Source organism: Pelophylax lessonae (assembly GCF_965119305.1).
Source record: "Pelophylax lessonae genome assembly, chromosome: 7".
Classification (NCBI taxonomy): domain Eukaryota; kingdom Metazoa; phylum Chordata; class Amphibia; order Anura; family Ranidae; genus Pelophylax; species Pelophylax lessonae.
This window is the reverse complement of record NC_138774.1, coordinates 175,645,048-175,660,822: the sequence shown is the minus strand read 5'-3', so window position 1 is coordinate 175,660,822 and position 15,775 is coordinate 175,645,048. Positions and strand designations below refer to the sequence as shown.

The following is a 15,775-nucleotide window of genomic DNA, read 5'->3' as shown; positions in this document are numbered from 1 at the left end:
TCAGATTCTCCCCCTTACATCAGTATCCCCAGAGTCCCTACATCCCCCCCCTTCCCTTTCATCAGGGTTCCCAGGGTCCCCAGAACCACCCCCTTAAATCAGGGTCCCCAGAGTCACTCCCTCCCCCTTACATCAGGGTCCCCAGAGTCCCTCCCTACCCCCTGCCCCCCTTACAGGAGGGTCCCCAGAGTCACCCCCAACCCCCTGACATCAGGGTCCCCACAGTCACCCCCATCTGACATCAAGGTCCCCACCTTTACATTGGGGTCCCGATGCTTACATCAGGGTCCCCAGAGTCATCTCCCCAACAGTAAATCTTTATAGTTTGCTTACCTACCTTGCGTAAGAGTCCATTCCCTTATATTTTCAGTTCAGTTCAGCCCACAGCTAGACATGAAAGCTGGGAGGCTGGGCACTAGCTGCAGGTCTGGTGGAAGAAGTTCCCTCCTTTTCCACTGAATGCTGGAGGGGGGGGGAGCTGGTGCAAGCATGTGGTTTGGTTGTTAGGACCCCAGGGCTGTCCTAGCAACCAACTTCTATCGCAGCTGCTGGTGGGAGGCTGAGAAGGAGGTGTCTGTGTTCTCAGCACGGTGCGGTCCTGCCTTTTCTCCTGCCCACATTACATATTACACTGCTGCTGGAGGAAAGAGCAGAATGCTCCCTCCAGCAGCTATTGCAGCCCTGCAGTGTGCTCAATTCTGATTGACAGGAGTGAGATGGCAATGTAGCTCTTGTCATTCAGGTGGCTAGAGAGCAGAAGAGCAGAGCACTCATCTGTTCTCAGTGCCCCCTCTCTGCATAGCGCCACTATGCCAAGGGCACATTACCCTTCTGCCCACCCCCCTGTCTTGGCCCTGCGAATAATGGATATGGTCATGTAGCCAGGCAGGGTTGCGCTTATCTGATGCCCCAAACCTGACACTTCCAAAGAGAAAAAACAGAAAGTTGAACTTAGAAAATCTCTTTTAAATACATTCTGTAACTGTGTGTAATTTTCTGCACTAGTTCAGTGTGTCCAGTATTAAGCTCCTATTTCTGGAATGTCATTGGCCTGGAAGCTGTACAGGTGCATCTCAAAAAATAGAATATCATAAAAAAGTACATTTTTTTTTTCAATAATTTGATTCAAAAAGTGAAACTCTTATATTATGTACATAGATTCATTACACACGGAGTGATATATTTCAAGCATTTTTTTCTTTAATTTTGATATTTATGGCTTACAGCTAGTGAAAACCCAGATTTCAGTATCTCAGAAAATTTTAATATTGTGAAAAAGTTCAATATTGTAGACTCATGGTTTCAAACTCTAATCAGTTAATTACCTCAAAACACCTGTAAAGGTTTCATGAGCCTGTAAATGGTCTCCCAGTCAGGTTCAGTAGGTTACACAATCATGGGGAAGACTGCTGACTTGACAGCTGTCCAGATGACAGTCATTTACACTCTCCACAAGGAGGGTAAGTCACAAAAGGTCATTGCTAAAAAAGCTGGCTGTTCACAGAGTGCTGTACGCAAGCATATTAATGGAAAGTTGGGTGGAAGAAAAAAGTGTGTTAGGAAAAGGTGTACAAGCAACAGATAGCCGTATCCTTGAGATGATTGTGAAGCAAGGGCCATTCAAGAATTTGGCCACCACACAGACGTATCCAGGACATGGGCTACAACTGTTGCATTCCTTGTGTCAAGCCTTTTCTGAACCAGAGACAGTGTCCGAAGCGTCTTACCTGGGCTAAGGAGAAAATGGACTGGACTGTTGCTCAGTGGTCCAAGTCATCTTTTCAGGTGAAAGTAAATTTTGCATTGGAAACCACAGTCCTAGAGTCTGGAGGAAGAGGGGAGAGGCACAGAATCCAAGTTGCATGAGGTCCAGTGTGAAGTTTCCACAATCAGTGATGATTTGGGGAGCCATGTCATCTGCTGGTGTTGGTCCACTGTGTCTTGTCAAGTCCAAAATCAGCGCAGCCCTCTACCAGGAAATTATAGAGCACCTAATGCTTCCCTCTGCTGACCAGCTTTATGGAGATGCTGATTTAATTTTCCAGCAGGACTTTGCACCTGCCCACACTGCCAAATGTATGAATACCTGGTTTAATGAACATGGTTTCATTGTGCTTGATTGGCCAGCAAACTTGCCTGACCCAAACCCCATAGAGAATCTGTGGGGTATAGTCAAGAAGAAGATGAGAGACCCCAGACCCAATAATGCAGATGAGCTGAAGGCTGCTATCAAAGCAACCTGGGCTTCTAAAACACCTCAGCAGTGCTACAGGTGGATTGCCTCCATGCCATGCACCAAGAATGCAGTAATTCATGCAAAAGAAGCCCCGGCCAGTGATTGAGTAAATACTATACTGTACATGGACATACCTTTCAGTAAGCCAACATTTCTGTATTAAAAACCCTTTTTCTTTTTCATTCTCTGACAGACACAGTTCCTGATATTCATAACCTTTTTCCTTGCTGGGATCTTTGATCCTGGCAAAAAAATTCCAGATAGATTTTTTTCTTCTGGATTTTTTCCTGTGATATCTACAATCAACTGCTGGACTGGGCAATGGGCTGGATAATCTAGATTCAGTGGTCACCCCAGTCTGGCCAGCAAGTGCGCGCAGACCTCAGCTTCGCACTAGGTTGGCCATGACATAGCCCCATTGGATGGGGGCTGGCCAGCGAGTGAAGCGCCTCGCGAGGTCGCATACGACCGGGTTTCGGCCCGAGTCACAGCGTTCCTCCTGGCTGACTGTTGTACCTGAAGGGTTCCACATGTACTGTCACTTTAAGGCTGGCTCCACCCAGGAGTGATGACAAGGGTCAAGGGGTAGAGCAGCCATCTCAGAGCACATGTAATAGAAGCACAAGAGATATATGCCTGTCCTGAGATGCATGTTGGAGTGTACTGTGAGTACTGAATAAACATCCATTGTTCTAGACCAGAATCTTGTGTCTCTCACACCACAGAGAATATAACAGTGGCGACGAGGATGGGATTCACAAAGTTACAATCAGTCTGAGAGAGAGACAAAGACATTGTGGATTGTCACCTGGATAAAAACGCTCACAGAGCCCAGCAGGAAAAATTGATCGGGACATTAAGTGAATTTGATGGAGAACAGACATCCTGGAGTTCCTGGGTTGAGAGACTGGAGCAGTATTTCAGTGCAAATGCCATCCCAGGTGACAGGCAAGTAGCAGTATTTCTGACAGTTGCTGGTTTTAAAGGGAAAAGGAGATCCCTCAGAGTGTCATATGTCCTAGCACCAACCACTAAGACATTGGCAGAGCTCCTGACACTGTTAGAGGATCACTTCCAGCCTAAACCACTAGAGATTGCAGAAAGATTCCGTTCTATCAGCAGCAGCAGCAGCCGGGTGAAGAAATTAGGGCTTATGTGCTCGCCCTTCGTAGACTAGCCTTGACCTGTTCTTTTGGGGAGTACTTACCTACTGCACTGAGGGATAAGTTTGTTATGGGACTGAATAGTGAGTCGAGCCAAAATAGACTGTTAACAGAGAAAGACCTTACCCTTACAAAGGCAATTGAGATAGCTTTAGTGATGGAAATGGCTGTGAAAAATACAGAGGAATTGAACCCCCAGTGCAGAAGGTAAGCGGTTAAAGAGGAAGTTTTCAGAACCGCAGTCAAGCCAACTGCAGCAAACTGGAAATATAGACCCTCACCAATCGGGGAGACAAATTGCTGCTGTTGTGGCAACACAAACCATGATCACAAAGTCTGCTGGTTTAAGGATCAGACCTGTCATAATTGTGGTAAGGCAGGCCATCTTAAACAACTGTGCCGTAGTACGAAGGTGCGAGATAAACAACCTCTGAACCCCAAGACAAAGACATATATGGTGGGAAGATATTCATCATCATCTGAATCAGAGGATGAGGAAGTGCTCCACAGACTAGACATACATCATATGCATTCAGCACCCTCTGCAATGACTGTAGAGGTAACCGTTGAAGGAAAAAAACTCAAGATGGATGTAGACACAGGAGCTGCAGTTTCAGTTATCACCCAGAAACAATGGAGACAACTTCAGATCCGAACAACTGTCCGTCCAACACCAATCAAACTGCAGACATACTCAAAGCAGATACTCCACCCACTGGGTTACGTGAAAATACAGGTATTCTACAAGGGTCAGACGAAGAGACTGCCATTGTATATCCTAGAACATGGGGGACCCCCTCTCTTTAGGAGAGACTGGATTTCTCACTTTGGTATGCCAGACATTGCCATAAACCCCTGTAACACCGTTACAATTCCCTTAGGAGATACTGAGGGATGGGTGGTGTCCCTGAAGCAGCGGTTCCCAAAGGTCTTCGATAACCAGTTGGGGAAAATAAAGCATGACTGTTTCAGACTCAGGCTGAAACCCAATGCTCAGCCTAAGTTCTTCAAAGCTCGGACAGTACCTTTCGCACTACGAGCAGGAGTTGAAGCTGAACTCCTTTTGGGTCGGCAGCCATGGACTGTTTTGGACATGCTCCGCCCTCAAACGGTCCAGGAACATGTACTGCAGTCCCAAGACAAGATGGTCAAACACGACGAGGTCCCCCGGTTCACAGCCCAACAAAAGGTATGGGCCCCATCTTATGGGGTTTTCAACACTCGTTGGCTTCCTGCTATCATTGCAAAGACTTTGGGAACCAAAATGTATAGGGTCTGCCTGGAAGATGGTTCCATTTGCAGACGACATGCTGACCAACTGCGTCCTTGTTCTCAGCTGCCAGAATCCCTGACATCGGCTGAACCACCAGTGTCTCAAGGGTCTGCACCTAGTGGATCAGGATGCACTAAGACTGATGATTGAGGGGACTCTGAACTTTTGAACTCAGCTCCAACAGAGCCCTCCAGCCTTGGTCCAGAGGTCTGTTCACCCTCTGAGCTAGTGGATCCCTTCTGGGCTCCGCCGGTGCCCATTGCGGCCAGCCCTGTTTCTTCAAGTCCCAAGTCGCTGGGTGCCTGTCCTCAACGACACTGTCACCCTCCTGACCGGTTTCATCTGCAAGAGCGGTTACGAGACTTTCGGCGGGCCCGCCGAAAGTGATCTGATGCCATTTTATCCCTGTAGCTTCCCTGGAAGTTTGTTCTCACATCTGGGCGCTGGAGAAGCCATGTGAATCTCCTGTGTTGGAGGACTGTTATTGGACAATTATTAGTTACTGTTTTGTGCCTGTTTGCGTTTTTTTGTTGTGTGTTTTTTTAGGGATGGACGGAAGGTGTTATACCTGAAGGGTTCCACATGTACTGTCACTTTAGGGCTGGCTCCACCCAGGAGTGATGACAAGGGTCAAGGGGTAGAGCAGCCATCTCAGAGCACATGTAATAGAAGCACAAGAGATATATGTAAAGGAACGAAGAGGCCAATGCGCTACCACTGGGGTATAAGAATAGGGGTGGGGATTAATCTGTAGATTTCAACCAAAATTCTGAAACAGATAGCCAATTCTGTAGTGTCACCACTTACTCACAGAAATAAAAGAAAAAGGGGTGGGGGGGTGAATTGGTGCTTATTTCACTAAATAATCATATAAATCCAAAAATAGTATATATTCCTAAAACTGGGTATGGCACACAATCTAGTTAAAGTGTGATACACGCTCCAATGGGTGTATTGTGTTGAAGAAAAAAGATGAAATGTCATGTGCAGGAATGTGCAAAATTTGCTTCAAAATAAAGGTGACTTTCGTGACTCTTCACAGTAATCGAGTGACTTTCTTGGAACTCCTAAAACGTGTCACCATACAGTGAGCTATATCCTCTAACAGGTGCAATGGCCGCTCACCTCCAAAAACACCTTTAAAAGCGTGTAGTGATGACAATCACTGGACTGGGATATCTAATCCTCCTCCACAAGTGGGGGCTTCTATTGGGATCTCTGGGATGTCCTTTGTGTCTTAATAGATGTTGTCCGCCCTCGTTTGTTAGCGGGCATTAATCCTCCAAATATTCTTAATACTCCTCCAGTACACTCAGAAAAATGAAGGGGTACTCCTAGTGAAGTATATCAAAGTATTTATTTAAGAACAAACAAGTAGACTTACAGTTAGAATAAAACAAGTTCAGCAGCCACCGATTCGGTATAGCTCCGATACTTCCGGTCTCAGCCGTAGACCGGAAGTGTTGTCACCCGGCTCCTCCCGACGCGTTGCGTCACTAAAACACGTGACTTTATCAAGAGTCAACTAGGATTTTGTGTTGTACCCAGTTTTAGAAATATATACTATTTTTGGATTTACAAGAGATATATGCCTGTCCTGAGATGCATGTTGGAGTGTACAGTGAGTACTGAATAAACATTCCAGACCAGAGTCTTGTGTCTCTCACACCACAGAGAATATAACACTGACAGCCCCCCATTTAGATGGAGAGGGGTTCTGTCTGGAGCGGTTCCCGCCTTGTTTCTGGTATAGTATGTAGCTGTCCCCCCTCCGAAGGGTTTTGGAGTAGACGTGGGCCCCTCCTTGGGACGGTCGGACCCCCGGGTTCCCCTGCTTGCCGCAGGCACCCCCCCACCAAGTACCTCATCCTGCCCCCCCCTCCACACTGGGGCTATTTGGGTGGTCTGGCCACTTTCCTGGGATGTGGGCAGGGTGCTAGCTGGCGATGGGGGCCGGGGGGGGGGGATGCACCGCCGGACAATCGATTGTGCGAAGGGGGGGGGTGTTCCCAGTGGGGGCTCCTGCCTGGGTCCCTGTAAGCCTTGTAGTGCCACGCGGGGCTGCAATTTTGTTGTAGCCTGTGTATTTATATACAAAGTGGCCATGTTTGTGTATTCCGGTGGCCATTTTCTTGTTGTTTTCCATTGAAAATAGCGGCAGCCATGACAGTGGAGCCTTGTGAGCAGCGATTTTGGCGGTGGGAGCCCCTCCTCAACTCCTGGTGCTGACTCCTGAATCATTTTACTTCTTGATCGCTGCACATGTAGTGCAGATTCTCCTGGTGGCTACAGGTGCCTGGTTCTGTGGGTGGTGAGATTGGGAGGTCCTCTCCCTCTCTGCTGAGGATCGCATGGTGCTTTGTGCCTGGCGACCAAGTGGTGCTGCCAGTGCGGTGGGGGTTGTCCCTTAGCAGTGTTTTACACTATTTGTGGGGTCCCCCTGGTTACTCATGGAGTCTTTGGAGCACATTTCCCCACCCGATCCCCTCTCTGAGGCTGCGGGGCCCTCCAGGTCCCAACCATCCATCCATGCATTGACGGCGGTCCTGGAGTCTCTTGTGTCCCGGGTGGAGGTGGCTTGTGGGCAACGGGCTTGCAAAAAGCCCCCCCCCCCCGCCTTCCCCTTCCTCATCTGTCTCATCAGATCTAAATCTGATTCGGCCGCCGCGGACGTGGGTCACCCTGCTGGGTCTGCAAGCACGTGCCTGGAATTCTCTGCTAGTGAGGATGATTCCTCCACGTCTGCAACCATGCACGGTGGATGCACGGATTGTATCTGTGCATGAGACCCTGAAGATGGAGGACGCAGCTAAAGCTGCGACTGAGGCGCAGGTGTCCTTTGGCACTCATTAGCCACCAAAAGCGGCAAAGGTGTTTCCTTTCCCTGCCTAATTTGACAGTATTGTTGCTTAAGAGTGAGGACAACCAAAGCGTCCCCGTGGGGTCCCTAAGCGCTTTACTAGGCGTTACCCCTATGAGGAATCCCTTCTTAAGAAGTGGACTGTGCCACTGGTGGTGGGCCTCCCGGTTTCCAGATTATACAAGGCAACCATGATTCTGGTTGAAAAGTCCCCGGCCTTTAGGGATTCAGCTGACCAGAAGGCAGAGGCTGTGGCCTCCACTAGGTACACTGGTTTGGCAATGAAAATGGTATTCCCCATTGCCCTAGTGTCGCAAACTCTGACCGAGTGGGCTAAGCTCCCACACTGTGACCTGGAGGGGGAGTAGCTCCCCCCTGCCTTTGCCGAGCTGGAGGACCAGCTGGTCCAGGGGCTGCAGTTTATCTGTTATGCCTCTTTGATGCGGCTCCCCTGATGGCTCGCCTCTGGTTTGGCAGTGGTCCCTCTGTGTTTTTTTTTTCGTTGGCTCAAGTGCTGGTCTGCGGATCAGACTTCAAATAAGGCCTTAACTGATCTTCCGTTTCAAGGAGATCGCCTGTTTGGAGCTACCCTGGATGACATTTTTCGTCCTTCAGGGTTGACCGACAAGGGCTCAAAGCCTTTCAGGGCCTCTTCTGCAGGATCCAAACGAAACTGGTCTGGCAAGCCAAGATCGGGCTTCTTCAGAGCTGGGGACAAGGCTCCTTCTGCATGAAGGTGCGCCCTCACCCGTATCGGGGGTGGGGGAACGTCTTCACTGGTTTCCGGACTCGTGGACTACCCAGGTGCAAGACAAAAGGGGCCACAAAGTCATTCGGTACGGCTACAAGACCGAGTTTCGCTCTTGTCCCTCGGCAAGGTTTTTTCCTTCCAGCTTGCGCCTGTCCCCAGACCGCTTACAGGGCCTGTTTGGGGTGGTACAAGACCTGTTCCTTCAAGGGTGATTGTCCCGGCTCCGACCTCGGAAGGTTTTCAGGGTTTTTACTCAAACCTGTTCACAGTTCCCAGAAAGGAAGGCAAAGTGCTTTGAATCCTGGACCTCAAGGTGCTAAACTTGTGGAGTTTTCAAAAGTCTGCTCTGCTCTGGTTCCATCCACAAAACAGGACTATCTGGGCCTGACTTTGGACTCTGTCTTAGCCAGAGTGCTCCTTCCTCTGGACAAGCTCCAGAAATTGCAGGCTGCAATTCGCCTCCTGCTGTACAACAAATGGTCATCCCTTTGGACTTGTATGCAGGTGTTGAGCCTGATTGTGTCTACCTTTTGTGGCTGTTCCGTTTGCACAGTTCCATACGAGGTCCCTGCAAAGGGAAATTCTGACCAAATGGGACAAGACTCCGCAGTCTCTGGACAATCAGATCCGGGCTTGGTATGCCGATCTGGTGCAGCTGGTCGCCGACACTCCTTGACAGCTTCCTCTCAGGGAGGATCTGCTGTCCCAAGGACTGATCTTTCATCCTGCTTTACATTCGCTGACTTTGACAACTTGGCTGTTGAATGCCAGGTGCTGAAGGATAGGGGTTTATCTGAGTCGGTGATTCCTACTCTGTTGGAACTAGGAAATCTAACTCTAGGAAGATCTACCATCGTACGTGGAAGACGTACTGTACATTGCAAGTTGTGAGTCTCTTAGAGTTCTTCCTCACTCCTTCTCGATGGCTCAGATCTTGCCCTTCCTTCAACGGGGGCTTGAAAATAAATTGGCCTTGAGTACAATCCAGGGCCAGGGGTCAGCTTTGGTGGTCTTCTTCCAACAACCTTTGGCCACACACTCCCTGGTGTGTACCTATCTTCAGGGTGTCTGACATTTGGTTCCTCCAGTGCAGGCTCCGTTGTCGCCTTGGGATATTAATTTGGTGCTTTCAGCTCTACAGAAGCCTCCCTTCGAAAATATTTGGGAGATTCCCCTGCTTACGTTGTTTCAGAAGGTGGCTTTCTTTAGTGGCTATCACCTCTGTGCGCAGGGTGTCGGAACTGGCGGCGTTATCCTGTGGTTCACCTTACCTGGTGATTCAGTGATAAGGTGGTTCTTCGCCCCTGTCTGTCGTTCCTTCCGAAGGTTGTCTCTGATTTTCATTTAAATTAAGACATTGTGTTGCCTTCCCTGTGTCCCAGACCTAAACATCTGAAGGAAATTGCCTTGCATGCCTTTGATGTGGTCCGGCAATTGGGGTGTAACTGGCAGCTATGGAGTCTTTCAGGAAGTCAGACTCTCTCTTTGTGCTCACGGATGAACCTCAAAAAGGATTATCTGCTTCCTCTGTAACCATTTCCAGATGGATAAGACACACAGTGGTAGTGCCTCCTGGGCTTTCCATCACCAGGGGTCAGTGACGCTGGTTTGAAAGGTGGCCACCTGGTCGACGGTGCACACTTTTACAAAGTTTTATAACGTGGATGTGTTGGCATCTGCGGATGCTTCTTTTGGCCGCAAGCTTTTGCAGGTTGCTGTTTAAGAGGACCTGATCCTCTTTGAGGGTGTTTTTTTTTAGGTGGGCCCAAGTTGTTTGGTTGAGCTCCTGTTGCCTGCTTGGCTAATGTTTAGCCGTGGGAAATTTTTTGTTGTTCCCACCCCTCATGTTTAACACTGCTTTGGGACGTCCCATTGGTTATGAATATCAGCAGCTGTGTCTGTCAATGAACGAAAGAGAAAATGGGATTTTGACTTACTGTAAAATGAATTTCTCTGATGTTCATTGAGGGACACAGCACCCACCCCTCTGTGGAGTTTAATTCTCCTGACACTGCTGGTAACAAAACTAACTGGCTATAGCAGAGAGAGGGAATATACCCCCTGGGACTACCCATGGCTGTAGCCAGAATTATTTTCTGCCTAGTGTCCTACTCCTGTAGGGGGCAATATAACCCAATGGTTATGAATACCAGGAGCTGTGTCCGTCAATGTACATTGGAGAAATGGATTTTATGGTAAGTCAAAAATGCAATTTTAATGTAATATTAACATTTTCTGAGATACTGAATTTCGGGTTTTCACTAGCTGGAAGCCAAAATCCTCAAAATAAAAGAAAGAAATGCTTAAAATATTTCACTCTGTGTGTAACGCATATATATAAAATATGAGTTTCACTTTTTGAATTGAATTACTGAAATAACTTTTTGATACTATGTTTTGAGATGCACCTGTATAATTGACTCTGGTGACTTCAGGTATAATAAAAGTGACACATCATACTTAAAATTGTACTGGGATTAAAGCAAACGTGCATTTTTAGGCGTGTATTTAAAGGTGCACTCCACCGAATCTTGAAAATTACACCTTGAGTGGCACATAAGGGGTTTGGCCCAACCAATTACATCCAGTCACAGTGTTACTGCACCAATCACCACATTGCTTTATATCTGTGATCTGCTGATCTGGGAACCCTGGCTTGTAATGCATGAGAATTCCTAGACAATGCCACTGCAGGTTATTTTATGTATTGAATTGTCCATTCTAAAATGTTCCTCACAGCTAACAATCACATCTGCCTTGGAAAACTAAATCAGATTGATAACAGAACGCACTGGGGACAATTTACTAAAACTGGTGCACACAGAATCTGGTGAAGCTGTGCATAGCAATCAATCAGCTTCTAACTTCAGCTTGCTCAATTAAGCTTTGACAATAAAACTAGATGCTGATTTCTATGCACAGCTGCACCAGATTCTGTGTTCATCAGTTTTAGTAAATCTACCCCACAGATTCCAGAAGCACATCACCCATCCCCTCCATGAGGCTGTCTCAGAAATGTGGATGCAGTGGGTTATAGACTCCTCAGATTAGGGTGAACTAAGTGGTTTAGCATTGTTGCAGTGTTTGCTGGGTGTTTGCACTCTGTCCCGTGTGTCACATATATGTAATTCTTTCAAAATATTATTTTCTCTCTTTTAATAAATTCACAAATATATATATATATATACTATATGGTAACAACACATTCCTTAGAACTTTACAGTTGCAAAATAGTAAAGATAAAACAAAGTTGGGACCTGTCCACAAGTGCTTTCAGTCTAAAGTATAGGGCCATGTGGATGTTGGCAAAAGAGAAATGTTAGTATAAGGCATACAGACAGTAGAAGACAGCTGTTAGGATGTTGTCCGAAGCCAGCAGTCCCATCGTCTGGTTCCTGAGTTTGTGAGCTTCTTAAAATATCTTGGAATTTATCTTGTTTATATTGTTTAATTTTCTGTTTTTCATAGGCAATAATTACTCATTACATAATTTGGCCATTGCCCAGTCACTTTCACTGAACCTCAAGAACCTATACAGCCTGGAAATAAACCTTCCTGCCACCTCCACACCAGCGCCTTTGCAAAACAACTCTGCCACTACGTATGCCATTAATGTAAACAACATGGGTGATTCTTACCTCAATCTGATCAATCTGGAGAAAGAAAATGCCCCCACAAGGAGCACCGATGAGAAGGAGGTGGTCAGTAGAAAGGTGGAGGGGTCAGAGGTCACTGACGTTACTGCAAACCAAACTGAAGAAGACAAGTAAGTGAAAATGAGCACCAGTTGTGCACTACAGTTTAATGTACTCTGTGTGATATCATCACAGCAGCTTCCAATCAGCTTAGAGAAACTGTAGGCTTTTGTTTAATAACAAAAAGGAATGATGTGCTAAATTGCATTAGCCGATAACCAGTCATAATTCGTCTTAAAATGATTTGGTTGCTGAGGGTTACTGCACTGTGCATATAACTATTTTTGTATCATTTACTCAATTTTCTACTGTGGGGAAGGGAGCTCAGTTCAGAACCGGTCAACAACAAACCCAGAACATTTCTCATTGTACAAAAAATAGAAGGATACTATACCGTTTATGTCCACATAGACATACGTTTGCGAACAAAGCTTATGTCCATATGAACATAAACAGGTCTAAAGGATGAAACCTATCCAGAAGCGAGACTTCTGGAGCCTAATATGTTCAGTCTGATAGAAAGAAGAGAAAGCGGAGACATGATTGAAGCCTTTAAATACATTAAGGGTGTGAATAAGGTTCAGGAAGGCATTCTTTTAATATGAAGCAAGATAAAGAACACGGGCACATGACCTTAAACTTAAAAAATAAATAAATAATATTATTTATACAGCGGGTAAAATAGGTATTGAACACTACACCATTTTTCTAGGTAAATATATTTCTAAAGGTGCTTTTAAAATGAAATTTTCACCACATGTCTGTAAAACAACCCATGCAATACATACATGCAAAGAAACCAAAACAAATAAGTTCAGAAATGAGGTTATGTGTAATTAAATGAAATGACACAAGGAAAAAGTATTGAACACACAAACTGAAATGTATTTAAAGCGGAGTTCAACCCAAAAGTGGAACTTCTGCTTTAAATACTCCTGACCCAATGACATGCCACATTTGGCGTGTAATTTTTCTTGGATGGGAGCGGGTACCTAGGTTTGACAGGTACCCATGCCTAGGCGACTCAAGCGGATGTTCTCCTCTCCCCCTTCCTCCCTGCAATCTTCTGGGACACGTCAGCGGTACCAGAAGATTGCCTGGCCATTCACGACGGGCAGCACGAATCACTCATGCGCGATGCACACCCGGCTGTGAAGCCGCAAGCTGTCATAGGTGTGATTTTGGGCCATTCTTCCACACAGTCCTCAAATCTTGAAGGTTCCATGGGCCTTTTCTGTGAACTCTGATCTTTAGTTCTTTCCATAGATTTTTTATTGGATTCAAATTAGGTGATTGGTTGGGCCATTCTAACAGCATTTTTTTTTTTTTTCTTTCTTTGAAACCAATTTAGAGCTTCCTTGGCTTTGTGTTTGGGATCATTGCCTTGCTGAAATGTCCACCCTTGTTTTATCTTCGTCATCCTGGTAGATTGCAGCAGATTTTTATCAAGAATTTATTGGTACATTTTTCCATTCATCCTTCCTTCAATGACATGAAGTTTGCCAGTACCGTATGCTGAGAAAACAGCCCCACACCATGATGTTCCCACCTCCAAAGTTCACTGTTGCTATGGTGTTTTTGGGATGATGTTCAGTGCCATTTGACCTCCAAACATGGTGTGTATTATGGCATCCAAAGAGTTAAATTTTGGTCTCATCTGACCAGACTATAAACTCCCAGTATTTCACAGGCTTGTCTAAATGTTGTGGAGAAAACTTTCAATGAGCTTCAACATGCTTTTTCTTCAGCAATGGAGTCTTGCATGGTGATCGTTTATACAGGCCTTGGCGGTTGAGTGCATTACTTCTTGTTTTTTTTTTTTTTTTTTAAACAATTGTACCTGCTTATTCCAGGTCTTTCTGAAGCTTTCCACAAGTGGTCCTTGGTCTTGGACAACTCTTCTCATAATTATTTTCACTCCTCAGAAATCTTGCGAGGAGCACCTGGTCGTGGTTAGTTTATGATGAAATTATGTTCTTTCCACTTCTGCATTATGGCCCCAACAGTGCTCACAGGACCATTCAGAAATGTAACCAATCAGAATGTTTTGCAACAATAACGCGATAGATTTCAGCTGGTGTCTTGGCTTTTCATGCCTTTTTTCACCTCCCATTCTTCATGTGTTCAATACTTTTTTTCCCTGTGTCATTCCATTTTATTACACATAACTTAATTTCTGAGCTTATTTGTTTTAGTTTCTTTGTATGTATGTGGTGGAAAATTTCATGTCAATAGTACTTTTAGAACTATACACTATATTGTCAAAAGTATTGGGACGTCTGCCTTTACACGCACATGAACATTAATGGCATCCCAGTCTTAGTCTGTAGGGTTCAATATTGAGTTTGCCCACCCTTTGCATCTATAGCAGATTCAACTCTTCTGGGAAGGCTGTCCACAAGGTTTAGGAGTGTATCTATGGGAATGTTTGACCATTCTTCCAGAAGCGCATTTGTAAGGCCAGGCACTGATGTTGGACAACAAGGCCTGGCTCGCAGTCTCCATTCGAAATTGTGTTGAGGTTAGGCCAATCAAGTTACTCCACCTCAAAGTCACTCATCTATGTCTTTATGGACCTTGCTTTGTGCACTGGTCCAAATCATTTGGTGGAGGGGGGATTATGTTGTGTGGTTGTGTTTCAGGGTTTGGGCTTGGCCCCTTAGTTCCAGTGAAGGGAACTCCTAAGGCATTAGCATACCAAGACATTTGGACAATTTCGTGCTCCCAACTTTGTGGGAACAGTTTGGGGATGGCCCTTCAACAAGCAAGGCCCATATAGACATGGATGAGCAAACAGTGTCTTGTGCGATCTGACTCCATTCGAGGACTTGTTTTTGAATACTGCTTCTGTTCCTCATCTTCAAACTATTAGTGGCACCCCCGTCATAATTTGTCCCACCTTTTATGCGTTTAGTGGCGCCCCTGGCCGGATTTATCCCACCTTTTATATGTAAGTGGGAAGAGGATTTGCAACTGATCTTTTCCCTTGCCCAAGTAGAGAGGTCTGGCGACCCTAGCATAAGGAACAAACTATTCAGAGAAAGAAAATACAATAAGACACGTGGCCACTCCACTAAAACTAGAGGAAAGGCAGTTTAACCTTAAAATACGTAGGGGGTTCTTCACTGTGAGAGCAGTAAGGATGTGGAATTCTCTTCCACAAGCAGTAGTATCAGCAGGGAGCATCGATGGTTTCAAAAAACTATTAGATGGGCACCTTAAAGACCACAACATAGAGGGGTATACAATGTACGGTTAACAGCAAACACACACACACACACACACACACATCATTATTATTATTATTATTATACAGGATATTATTATTATTATATAGCGCCAGCAGTTTGCGCAGTGCTTTACAATTTGAGGGAAGACAATACAGTTACAATACAGTTCAATACAGGAGGAACTAGAGGGCCCTGCTCGTTAGAGCTTACAATCTAGAAGGGAGGGTAAAGTGAAACAAAAGGCAATAACCGTGGGGGATGGGTTGATGGAGAAAATGGAGGTACATTTTATTAGGGGCTGGTAGGATAGGCTTCTTTGAAAAGGAGAGAGAGATCGCCTTTCAGAGATCGCCTAAAAGCTAATAGAGTGGGAGATAATTGCACAGATAAGGGTAAGGAGTTCCATAGGATTGGAGAGGCTCTGGAAAAGTCCTGGAGGCGGGCATGGGAGGAGGTGATGAGGGGGCTAGAGAGCAGGAGGTTTTGAGAGGAACGAAGAGAGCGATTAGGTTGGTATTTTGAGACTAGGCTGGTGATGTAGCTGGGAGCTAAGCTGTGGATTGCATC

At 45.9% G+C, this 15,775-nt stretch overlaps 1 protein-coding gene across 1 annotated transcript in view; it reads left to right on the top strand.

Moving 5' to 3' along the window:
* LOC309559885 (carboxyl-terminal PDZ ligand of neuronal nitric oxide synthase protein-like) overlaps positions 1-15,775 on the top strand; it is a 217,694-nt gene that overhangs the window by 196,949 nt on the left and 4,970 nt on the right. Inside the window, exon 10 of the mRNA XM_082263318.1 lies at positions 11,752-12,049. Within this exon, the coding sequence (XP_082119444.1) occupies positions 11,752-12,049 (298 nt within the window). The remainder of the gene's footprint in view (positions 1-11,751; positions 12,050-15,775) is intronic.